Source organism: Monopterus albus, unplaced genomic scaffold, assembly GCF_001952655.1.
Source record: "Monopterus albus unplaced genomic scaffold, M_albus_1.0 scaffold7.1, whole genome shotgun sequence".
Classification (NCBI taxonomy): domain Eukaryota; kingdom Metazoa; phylum Chordata; class Actinopteri; order Synbranchiformes; family Synbranchidae; genus Monopterus; species Monopterus albus.
This window is the reverse complement of record NW_018127887.1, coordinates 701437-713805: the sequence shown is the minus strand read 5'-3', so window position 1 is coordinate 713805 and position 12369 is coordinate 701437. Positions and strand designations below refer to the sequence as shown.

Genomic DNA, 12369 nt, shown 5'->3' with positions numbered 1-12369 from the left:
TCTTCCCATGTATTGGAGGCACGGTTTGGGAAATTATTAATTGTAGTTTATCTTCTGGTGTTGTGCCTGGTTAAGGTGAGGTGGCGACTTGACGCTGATCTCCATCAGCTGATAATAGTATTTCCGGAAAAGAGGTGATTCTTTCATGACAGGATGTCTCTGCTTTTGAACACAAAGTGAACAGCCTGTACGACTGAGTGAATACTGCCCCAAACAGAACCACACATCAAGACAAGAGGCCAGTGCATCTCAGCACAGCCGTTTCAGCAATTTCAGCATTTCCAGCAATCAGTATCCACACACACTTTCTTCAGGAAATGCATTTGTCTAGTTGTTTGATGTTTGCTTGCCACTGACAGTATGTAGGTAGTTAAAAGTAAATGTACATGTTTACCTTCCTGTATTACTGTACACAGACCTTTCAAGAAAGTTTACCACTGAACCTTAGAGAACATATAGTCTCAAACATTAAGTGAGCAATCATTTCCTGTCTGCAGCCCAAAGTTCAGTGGACGCCAGCTGTAGTGGGAAAATAAAAATGTTTACAGTATATTCAAGCCAAGAAAGCAACTGGAATCTGCTCTGTTTAGCTCACTGGTGTTCAGACAGACACTACACACCTTTCCTCAGTAATACGGATTATGGCCTAAGGACACCTGCCAATTATGGATTAGCACACGACATAATATTCATCCATCCATTATCTATTCTGCTCATCATGTTTATCACAGGGCTGACACTTTGAAAATAAAAATAAAAAACACCTGGTGGAATGAAGTTAAAAAGAAGCGAGCTCCACCACTGCTCGTAGTGATGTCAAAATAAAAGTCAACACCAACACAAATACAATCAATTTGGCTTCTTTTATAAGAGCTATATGTACATTGTATCTGGTTTAACCTGGTAACAAATTTCTATAAATGCATTACACAATAAAACTAGATAATTTCAGCTGCCTGTCTAGTTAGTATGTGAAGACTGAGTCAGAATAGGGGAGTGATTGTCATAATCTTGCCAATATGTCAACATTGTATGAATGCAGCATAACACACCTGTTTTATCTTTTAATTCTAACCCGGTTCTTTTGTCTGAAGGCCCCAAGAAGTAACACTCGGGATACAGGAATCAGCTTCAAGTAGATTTATTTTCTTCTGGTTAAATGCAGAGTTATTACAGCGCTGGGCTCTGAGAGATGACAAGTCTCCAAGAGCATCGATAATCACAAATCATTCACATTTATCTTCTCGGGCTGGGACTGCCCTATACATTATTGTTCAAAATAATAGCAGTACAATGTGACTAACCAGAATAATCCAGGTTTTTAGTATATTTTTTATTGCTACATGGCAAACAAGTTACCAGTAGGTGCAGTAGATTCTCAGAAAGCAAACAAGACCCAGCATTCATGATATGCACGCTCTTAAGGCTGTGAAATTGGGCAATTAGTTGAAAGGGGTGTGTTCAAAAAAATAGCAGTGTCTGCCGTTGACTGTACAAACACAAAACTATGTTGTACAAACGTTTTTGTTTCTAGGATTTAGCAATCCTGTGAATCACTAAACTAATATTTAGTTGTATGACCACAGTTTGTTATAACTGCTTCACATCTGTGTGGCATGGAGTCAACCAACTTGTGGCACCTTTCAGCTGTTATTACACTCCATGATTCTTTAACAACATTCCACAATTCATTTACATTTCTTGGTTTTGCTTCAGAAACAGCATTTTTGATATCACCCCACAAGTTCTCGATTGGATTAAAGTCCGGGGATTGGGCTGGCCACTCCATAACATTAATTTTGTTGGTTTGGAACCAACACTTTGCTCGTTTACTAGTGTGTTTGGGGTCATTGTCTTGTTGAAACAACCATTTCAAGGGCATGTCCTCTTCAGCATAAGGCAACATGACCTCTTCAAGTATTTTGACATATGCAAACTGATCCATGATCCCTGGTATGCGATAAATAGGCCCAACACCATAGTAGGAGAAACATGCCCATATCATGATGCTTGCACCACCATGCTTCACTGTCTTCACTGTGTACTGTGGCTTGAATTCAGAGTTTGGGGGTCGTCTCACAAACTGTCTGTGGCCCTTGGACCCAAAAAGAACAATTTTACTCTCATCAGTCCACAAAATGTTCCTCCATTTCTCTTTAGGCCAGTTGATGTGTTCTTTGGCAAATTGTAACCTCTTCTGCACATGCCTTTTTTTTAACAGAGGGACTTTGCGGGGGATTCTTGAAAATAGATTAGCTTCACACAGACGTCTTCTAACTGTCACAGTACTTACAGGTAACTCCAGACTGTCTTTGATCATCCTGGAGCTGATCATTGGCTGGGCCTTTGCCATTCTGGTTATTCTTCGATCCATTTTGATGGTTGTCTTCCGTTTTCTTCCACGTCTCTCTGGTTTTGCTCTCCATTTTAAGGCATTGGAGATCATTTTAGCTGAACAGCCTATAATTTTTTGCACCTCTTTATAGGTTTTCCCCTCTCCAATCAACTTTTTAATCAAAGTACGCTGTTCTTCTGAACAATGTCTTGAACGACCCATTTTCCTCAGGCTTTCAAATGCATGTTCAACAAGTGCTGGCTTCATCCTTAAATAGGGGCCACCTGATTCACACCTGTTATTTCACAAAATTGATGACCTCACTGATTGAATGCCACACTGCTATTTTTTTAACACACATGGACATGCATTTAGCTGTGTCACTTACTTCCCTGATTCTGTTGTAAAAACCCCCTTACTCATAGTTCAAACATGAGTGAAAAGTTCAAGCTCGTCAGACTTCCACGTCTGTAAAATAGCATAAATTAACAGTATCTTATCTTTAGTTTCCAAGACACTTGTCTATGCAATCTACTCTTGCACAATTATCCAAGAAAATAAGAAACACTACAAGTTGACCTGCAGCTGAAAATTATAACTATTATGCATGTATAAGAGCCAGGTTAATACTGATACATGGTGCTGTTAATAAAACACAAACAGTCATATTAAACTTTATCATTCTAAAGCAAAATAATACTAACAGTAAATAAAACAACTGCAACTCCTGAAATCCAATTCTAACAGATCCCTAATAAACATGGCTAAGGAAAGCAAAACTGCAGGGCTTATTTCCTCATTACAGCAGCTACAGTGCACTTGATCAAGGCTCTTAACCGCCAGCTGTTCCCATACAGCTGCTCAGTGACCAGCAGATCAGACTGGACAGCTGCCAGGTGTAAATAGAAGGAGCTGGGTGTTCCTGAAAAAAAGAGCACCATGAAACTACCCTGAGTATAGATAAACTATAGAGTCTGTATCAGTTTATTTAAAAGACTTCATCAATAGGGTGGATGTTTTTGCTTGATAACACATTTGAATCCATGGCATCAGGCTGATGTCCAGTCCCTGCCCTAGTGCCTCATCAAATTTAAACAAAAAAAAAAACAAAATCAAGAAGTACTTCTGAAGTCACATGCACTTGTTTCTTATTTATCCTGTTTGGGAAGCTTCACTAGACCTCCATGATACTGACTCTGTTCATTAAATCTCTGCATTCTACGCCCTGCTCATTATCTGAAATGTAGCCTTTTGTGTGCACTGTATTGTACAAATATGAAACATGCGAGTGTGAAAAATGCACATTGTTGCAGTTTATCTGAAACCCTTAAATGAAAAACAATGGTAATTGATAAACATATGTGCCATCAAGGCACAATGTAGCTTTCTGGGCAAAACTAAACATTTTACTTGTTATTCTTCTTCTGGGTGGAGAGACTGTCTGGTTTGTCACTTTGTCACTTAACCAACAAATCCTGTTTAGTTTGGATTAATTCAAGTGTAATGTTTGTCTGAAAGATAGCATTAGAAGGAGTCAACAGCAGGATTTATAGAACCTCCACCTCACAAAACCGTATATAATCTACAAAGATATGACATTTAAAGCTAGTGTTCTATGAGCCGAGTGTGGCTTGGTTCATGACTGTTTCTGGACTGTAGGAGGCTTTATGTCGACACAATGGTGTCAAAATCTGTTGTAAAATATTGATTTATTTATGCAAGATAGTTCACACAGACACACAAGAAATCAACATCATAAAATCAATACCAATCAATCTCAAAAATATAAAAATCTGCAAATAACAGTTTAGTCATATTTGAGTTAAACTGCAATCACATGATGATTCAAAATTATTTAACAAACTATGAATAAAATTCTGTATTTGTGGTTTTACATGAAGTGAAAATTTTCCATCCTTGACTATTTGTAATGACAGTAATAATACTTATGATGAAAAAATAAAAAATAAGGGAGGCACATATGATCAGAAGACAAGTATCTTTCACTCACTATTCAGTATTACATAAAAACAAAAGTTCCTACATTGTCTCTCTGATTGATTTTTACTAAATAACCGCTGTAGTAACTTGTGTTATCCGGTGTAAAGTGGCTCTTCTGTAACCGTGTGCTGAGGATAAGTTAGAAGTTTTCATAGTGATGAATGAAATGAGCCTGATCCCTCTTGTTCATCTGCTGGCAAGCTTTCTCCACATTCTTGGTCAGTCCTGGTGGTCCACAGCTGAAAACACCAATTTTTCCCACCTACAGAAAATACACATTTAAAAGTTAAAATAATTTTTCATGTTAGCCAGACTTGTACTGAGCAAATTTTCATCCAAGCAAGATGCAGATGATGGACTGACATCAGGGTGAACTTCTTGGAGTGAGGTGAAAAAGGACACGAACGGTGGACGGCCAAAGTGGGTGACAGATCGCAGGCCAGTGAAGAGACTGCGGTTCCAGACCTTTTGGAAGTGGCGCTCACACACGTACTGTAGACAGATTTCAAAGACAATTAGTGGCTTCCATTTCTATATAAAGAATAGGTCAACATTTTGGGAAAGAACGTTAGCCAGCAGGTAGATAGTTTAGCATAAAGACTGTAAACAAGAGAAACAACCAGCTCAGCTATTGGTTTCTAATGGTTGAGAGCTCATAGACACCCAAAAACCACTACACATTTTTGTTCCCGCTTTGCTTAACAAATATGAAAAGTGGAATCTTCTCATCCAAGTCTATGCAAGAAAACAAATTTCCCAAAATATAAAACTATTTCTGGACTATACAATGCATGTATTTAGGAATCAACATTATTAAAATGTAGGCTTATTAAAAATTTTAGCATTTCAGTCTATTTTCAATTTTTTGTTACACTTGGAAAAACTCACCAGCATGGTGGTACGGAGGTCAAACTTCTCGGCCACCTGAGTGATGTAAGTGTGGACTGAGACCAGCTCCTGAGTGTCCATCTCCTCCACCTCCCTGATGATGTCGGACACCCACTCAAACTGACGCTGCGTCCGAGTCACCCAGATGAAGTACACCTTCAAATGAGTGACTGTTAGCACAAGTTTATTTATAGAATAAGTGTGTAGAAATAAATACAGCTTCAGGGAGGAATATAAAATAAAATGTGCTGTAGGTTGATTTTAAGTGGCACCTTTTTACACTGAATCTTGGACTTAATGGATGACTTGAACACTAAGTCTTTGAGGATGGAAGCAAATGGGGTGACTCCGATTCCTCCTCCCACCAGAACAGAGACCTCAAAGTCAGTCCACTCCTGATGGCCCTCACCAAAAGGGCCGTCTAAGTACAGCTGGGGATGAAATAAAATATGGATGCTAAAAGACAAAGAATGGAAATGAGAGGAAAATGTTCACACATAAACAGTGCAATGCCATGCCTTTGGGTAGGCTCCAAGCTCGAGCAGGCTTTCTTCAGTGTAGAGCTCTCGGAGCTGGCTGGTCCAGGGTCCCACAGCTCGGATATGCAGGCTGAGGGTCTCTTCGTGAGGTGCTGATGTCAGTGTGAATGGGTGGTACTCATCTGTGCCCAACATCAGACATGCTATGCGAACCCACTGGCCTGAACGATAAACAAAACCCTGTGGTCGCTTAAACTCCAGGTGCGTCACACCTACAGGTAGGAGAGCCGAGGGAAGTGTGACCTCAAATGCACAATGTATACACATTACAAGACATTCATTACTTTAAAAAGTGCAATTTCAATTACAAAGCCCTGAAACAGAAGAGAGACAGAATAAGGAGATATTTTAAGAGGCCGACTATGCAGTGTTTCTCCAAAAAAAGGCTACTGTAACTGTCACCTGAAGGCAGCAGCTCAGCTCTGACCACTGGGATCTGCAACTTCTTCCTGCTCAAGCTGATGAGTTTGTCCAGCAGGAAGAGCAGGGCAGGAGGGATCAGATAGATGTAGAAACGGGGCTCTTGGAGAAGGCCGAAGCTGCCATGAATAACTGTCTGTTGAAGACATCTAGTAAAACAACTGTTCCGTCATGAAAACCATCTGACTGCGCAGTGTGTTTCAAAGTTAGAAAAGTACTTACTAGAATGTACACAACAATGTAGAGGTAATGTGTGATCCAAAATCCACGAAAACTGATGCGACGGAAATAGTATGAGGCAAAAACGTACATAAATGATAAAGTAAAAAGAAGCAAGACACCAGTCATTCCTAGAAAAAGGACAAAGCAGAGAAAAAAACAAAATTATCACATATTATAACAAGGAGTCCAGAAGGTCTAAAGTTTCCTAATATACCTGGAATAGTTTGAAAGAACCACCATGACCACTTGAGAGGAAGTTCAGACCTAAAATAAAAACACACTGTAAATTAGCTAATGAAGTTCCTGTGCAAAGCATAAAGATATCTACTAAAATCAGGCCTTACCCATTGTTGGAGAAGACCTTTGGGAACAGACAAGCCAGAATGCTGAGGTTGCTGATGGAGAAGATGTAGATGTTGACCACATGGCCCAAACTATGAACAACTACAGCAAGAACAGGAAAAGGACTGAGCTCACAAAATAACATATAAACAAGTGAAAACGTGGCTACTCAAAACGTCACTTACAGTGCCATTGTGGTAATACTCTATCTTTCTCTATACCAACCTGAAAGGATGATGGCAGTCATGGCCATGAAGCGATGGAAGTCAATAGCTGCATCAAAGGGGATGTATCGGTTGAGGAAAGTCTCTCGGCACAATGTGATGAGGTTGCGGCACACAGTGAGGAGCATGTACGGAAACAGAAAAGAGATGGCGGCTGCTGATCCACGAGACACAATGATGCCCACAACTGAAGTCTCAGGCATGCCAGTATTTTCAGCCTGCAAACCGTAGTCTGAACACAGTATTTCTAGTCAGGTTAGACGAAAAAGTACGATGCTATGGGGAGATAAAGCACTATAATACATAAAGACAAAATGAGGAAATAAAACAAGCAGTAAAAATGTAAGCAGAAATGTTTTTCTACTCACAGTAGCATCTTTCAAGTGCCACACCAGCTGTGATCCCATATACAATGATGAAGCAAACAATATGACGCCGATAATTCTCAATGAAGCGTTTGAACTCCTGGATCTTCTGCTGGACTGGGTTCCTTATGTACCGTTTACGCTTGGGCTTTACATAGACATTTGGAGTGTTCATGCTTGACCTGAAAATATTCATATAAACCTTATTCAGTAAATGTTCTCTGTTCTAGCATTGGACTATATGACCATATTCAAGTCGGCCAAACCACAGAGGAAGAAGGGTGTGACACTGTTACTCTCTATTTTAAATTCCAATGGTTTTGGTAACCACAAGCCAACATGAAATGGGTACAAATGTAAAGTCCTCGGTACATGACATTCCCTTTTATTCACCCAGAAAGTCAACAAAAAGTTACAAGAGCATAAATATGAAACTATACTTTTTCCGTCTTCGGATGTCCTGTCCATCTGTCTTGTTGCTGAAAAAAAAATGGGGGGGGCATCAGTAGCTTGGAAACAATCACAAAATAAAAACAATGAAAGTACAAAATATTTTTCTATTATATTAATAAGCATCTGTGACCTGGATGAGAAATTACAGTGTCTTTTTTTCTCACCTGTTTGCTGGACAGATGAAGGATACTCTCTGCTCTCGACTCAGTCGCTTCTTGCCCTGTTTCTCCATCCCTGCATACACAGCAGACAAATTCATAAGAGATAAAGCTTTTAAAATAAAACAAAGCTTTAACCTGTCTCCAACCTTTGACATTGAGTTGAGCAAACTGGAGCTCCTTCTCGTGGTCCCGCAGGAGAAAATGAAAATCCTCCCATGAGATTTTCTCCTTGTCTTCAAAGCCTGCAGCCTGCATCATGGCCTTGATGCCGTCCTCTGCTTGGCTCTTTGACAGAGCACCATTGGAGATTTCAATAAAAGACCTGCAGCACAACAAAAGGGTTAATACAATCCATCAAACATGCAAAAACAAACAACAACTTAGTTCAGGCATAAAAAAAAAACCAAACCTGAGCATTCTGGCAAATTCTTCTTTTGACAAAAAACCAGTTCCATTAATGTCGTTCATGGAGAACATCAGTTTGGATTTTTCTTCAGGAGACCCTGGACAAATACATCACTGATGACATAAAGTAGGACAAGACTGATACTATTTACTTGATGTATTTAATGACTGACCTAATTGTTTGCAAGTTAACATTTACTGACCGCAAAGTTACAGTAGATTCTCCCTGGAATCAGCATGCACTATTTTTATGACATGTTACAGTATGACAGAATATGCTGAAGTGACTGGTTTTACCTTTCATAAAGATAACTATAACATCAAGGAACTCTTGGAAGGAGAGGTACCCGTTTCCATCTTTATCAGCTAGTGTGAACATGGAGTCCACAAATAAAGAGTCAGACTTGAGGCCCAGTGCATCAGCAACCTCTGATGCTGTCAGCTCACACCGGAGAACCTCTCTGGCTCTCTCACGGGAAACGCCACTCATGTCCCCAGCATCACACTTCTCTATTTCTAAGACCTATGCACCAGAGGGACAGTGTCATTATATGTCACCACAGTGTCATTAGTTATATCACCAACGTCAACTGAGCTCACCACAGAGACCAACAATTAGTTCTTTTGGTTTGAGGCTAGAACTAATTTGACCTCAAACAAAGTTTGACGACATTTTGTGGCTGAGCTTAAAGCTGTTGCCACTGTAACAGAGCAGAGGATGAGGTAAACATCCAGAGGCTGACGGTACCTTAGAGAAAGCGTGTCGAATGAAAGTTTCCACAATCTGAGCCCTCTGCTCTCTGGTCAAGGCCTCCTTCAGCACTTCCTTCTCTCTCATCTCCTTCACCCTAATCTCCAGCCCGATGTCTGTGACCCTCAGGCACAGATGTCTGACAAATGCTGTACGTTTGCTCTCGTCATCAAAAAACAGCACCTGGATGTGTAAAGAGAGGATGTATCAACATCTAGATGCAATGAAAAATAAAAGCAAAAGTAACTTCACGGTGTAAGTGAGAAAACTGGATATGAATAAACTGCAAACATATTTATTGTGAACACAGAATGTGACTGAAAAAGTGCTGCTGCTGCACAAAGTTTGTTCTTGCAACTTGAATCAGAGTAAAGCTGTTTTTAGGTCAAAATCTGAAGGTGCAAACCATCCCCTCCAACTTCAAGCTACTCACCAGATCATACTCCTTTGGTACTTTGAGCAGCAGAGCTTTACAGTGGCAGTCAGTGGAGAGAAGGACATCTAGGTGGTCCTGGTTGCCTAGACTAAGGCAGCGCTGTGCAGTTCCAGATTTATCAAAGACCTGCAATCTTCTCTTCTCATCCACATCCACACTGACAGGCTGCAGATGTTTTTTAGGGCCCTGCCACTCATAGGCTGTGGAGCAAAAGCAGAATGAGATGAAGTCTACCAGTGTAACATACAAGAAAATACCAGCAGTAGAAAAAACAAAAGAGATTTTGGTTTCACTGGCTCCTGTGAATGACTGATTATCAGTTGATTTCAGTTAATGTCAACTCTCAGTTGAGATTTGTAGCTTAACTTTACTACTCGCCTCTCTCATGTTAACACTTAAATTCATATAATCTGCTCAGAATTACAGTATTGTGTTGATACTTACATGGCATGGCTGAAGGCCGGTATAGTATTAAACCATGGCTGCTACAGTAATAGTCACCCAATGTTAATTAATAACTGACTTTGTGTCATGTGTAAAACCTGACTGATAGATACTTTTACTAATGTTGGACATGGTAAGTAAAGTATTAGTTTTTTTTTATTCCCACAGATTCCATACCTATGATTCCCACAGCTGGCTGCTCTGTTTTATCACCAGCCTTTCTTCTTCTCTCGAACTTGCTGTATCTGTACTTGCGAAGATATGCCACCATACAGGCCACGAGAAAACTCACTGTAAAGGCAGAAAAGAAAAAAGAATAATCAAACCACTGATGAGTGATTTTATTAGTATTATAATATTACTACAGTAGAAAAAGAGAAGGATTTGTGATTATGATACTGACCAACAGGAAAGAGGAAGAGAACGACAATAAATATCCCAAAGCCCGGTTTGCTCCCGTCAAAGTAATTAAGTTTGGTAGCATTAGTGCAGGGACAGAGCACTGATGCACTCAGCTGTGTGGGCTGGGGACAAGGATCACCTTTGGGTAAAAAAAAAGACATTTTTATCCATTCATTAAATATTGCTTTAAAATTTTTAAGTTTTATTTGTCTATGAAGCAAACAAATCATTTTATATTTTACCATCCTTCCAGAAGAACACACTATTTTGTATATCGGTGGCCTCTGCTCTGGTGACTGCAATAAGCACGTCATAGTATGTCACTTTGCGGATTGTCTGGATCTCCTCATCTGTAAACAAACTGGAAAACACCTCAAAAATAAGAACATACTGTGATGAGATGACTCGCATGATGTGGCTAGATGACTTTATCACAGCCATTTGTACTGTATGTTGGAAGTCCTCACCCATTCTGTTTATTCTCAAACCAGAAGCGATCTCCATTTCTAATGCGTTCAAACTGGTCCAAGATTATGGCAGAGAACACCGGACCCGGGCCATCCACAGATTCCAGCAGTCCTCCAGGGAAGAGCTCCAGTTTTGAGATGTCTCCGTTATACAGCTCTGCAACATCTCGAAGCAACTGCATACAAAACAGTTAAATTCACAGGATTAAGCATGTCTGATCATTCTTTGATTAAAGACATTTCTTACTTGCAAGACTGCGCCTTTTACCTGCGGGTTGGTGTGGCTGAGCTCAGGATTTATGTCCTCAAATGTTTTTACAGGAGGCAGATCCAGAGCTTCTCTGACCTCAGTGTAACTTCGCAGACCAAAGTCTCTTCCTCTCTGGATAGTCAGGGCCACCAAATCTGTCCGGGTGAACCTCAGGGGTCCATACATGTAGTCTGTCAAAATGTAAATCAGATCAGGGTAGTGAATATCAGTTAAATAGGTATTAAAGAATGGTAGAGTACAGTGAAAGAGCCAGCGAATAATAATTTTAAACCTCTCAGGTCCTCCACAACAATATTATCTTCTCTTTCTGCAATCTGGGAAGCCATGCCCATAAGGAGGTCATCTATGTCCTGACTTGTCTTCACATTGGGTGCCTGGAAACAAAATGATAAGACATTATAATTTCATCTCTCTAACAAATTCATCATGGAGGCCATATAAAGTGGAGGGCGACTCCACCAATTCTTTGGAAAGATCTTTGTAGAGAAACCATGACGATCCATCACATTATGCAATTGCCCTTGAAGAGATCCTTATTTAACAGGATACATATAACGCCAACATTCATTAGGCTGCACCAACTATAAAATAAGATGCAGTAATAAAATCCCATAAAATAGAAGTGTTCAGCTAACATTATTTATAATTCAGTCAGCAGTAGAGTGCATTGGAGAAAAGGTTTGAAGTAATAAACACATATACTGAACACAACATTCAGTTTACTGTCAAACTCCTCCTTGCTCTTACAAGATGCAACTATGTGGCTTAATCATGATTATACCTGACGTTTCCAAAAGCTGTTACAAAGACGCACAGCTGGTGACAAGCTGCCATCTATATTGATAATCTTCCGAAAATGGCAGGGTCTATCTCTGTAGGGGAAAGGAGAGAAGATGCAAGAGACTATTTGTCTTATAAAAAAAAAAATCATACAGGGGTAGGGGGGCTTGGGGGGTTCTATCAGTACCTCATGTAAACACCAGGTGGGGCCATAGTGATACCAAATCGAATGGCAGCAGCCTGAAACTCAGGAGAGATTCCTGGGTCAACAAACTTCTGGTAACCTGTGCATAGATTATACAAAACAGAAGGATAGAGATCAACAAACTTTGTAAAATACAAGCTGAGTTAGTAATGATCCTTGTGCATGCAAACCTCCTAGATTATATCATCATCTAAATGGTCAAAATGAGGCAAAAAAGCAGTACAGATACAAAATGAAAAGACATTAAGAAGCAGGGGT

At 39.9% G+C, this 12369-nt stretch overlaps 1 protein-coding gene across 3 annotated transcripts in view; it reads right to left on the bottom strand.

Moving 5' to 3' along the window:
* Positions 1 to 4225: 4225 nt before the first annotated feature.
* The window catches only part of duox (dual oxidase), an 11695-nt gene continuing 3551 nt past the window's right edge, over positions 4226 to 12369 (bottom strand). For all 3 annotated transcript variants that reach the window (XM_020623672.1, XM_020623688.1, XM_020623680.1), the window contains 26 exons: positions 12094 to 12190; positions 11908 to 11998; positions 11398 to 11500; positions 11124 to 11296; positions 10856 to 11031; positions 10631 to 10749; positions 10390 to 10527; positions 10164 to 10277; positions 9540 to 9742; positions 9104 to 9289; positions 8653 to 8878; positions 8360 to 8453; positions 8097 to 8272; positions 7954 to 8023; positions 7777 to 7815; positions 7340 to 7518; positions 6973 to 7203; positions 6750 to 6849; positions 6620 to 6669; positions 6406 to 6533; positions 6166 to 6319; positions 5743 to 5975; positions 5497 to 5655; positions 5225 to 5380; positions 4700 to 4828; positions 4226 to 4598 (listed from right to left, as the gene is read on the bottom strand). In XM_020623672.1, the coding sequence (XP_020479328.1) occupies positions 4476 to 4598; positions 4700 to 4828; positions 5225 to 5380; positions 5497 to 5655; positions 5743 to 5975; positions 6166 to 6319; positions 6406 to 6533; positions 6620 to 6669; positions 6750 to 6849; positions 6973 to 7203; positions 7340 to 7518; positions 7777 to 7815; positions 7954 to 8023; positions 8097 to 8272; positions 8360 to 8453; positions 8653 to 8878; positions 9104 to 9289; positions 9540 to 9742; positions 10164 to 10277; positions 10390 to 10527; positions 10631 to 10749; positions 10856 to 11031; positions 11124 to 11296; positions 11398 to 11500; positions 11908 to 11998; positions 12094 to 12190 (3647 nt within the window). In that variant the 3' untranslated portion in view covers positions 4226 to 4475. The remainder of the gene's footprint in view (positions 4599 to 4699; positions 4829 to 5224; positions 5381 to 5496; positions 5656 to 5742; positions 5976 to 6165; positions 6320 to 6405; positions 6534 to 6619; positions 6670 to 6749; positions 6850 to 6972; positions 7204 to 7339; positions 7519 to 7776; positions 7816 to 7953; positions 8024 to 8096; positions 8273 to 8359; positions 8454 to 8652; positions 8879 to 9103; positions 9290 to 9539; positions 9743 to 10163; positions 10278 to 10389; positions 10528 to 10630; positions 10750 to 10855; positions 11032 to 11123; positions 11297 to 11397; positions 11501 to 11907; positions 11999 to 12093; positions 12191 to 12369) is intronic.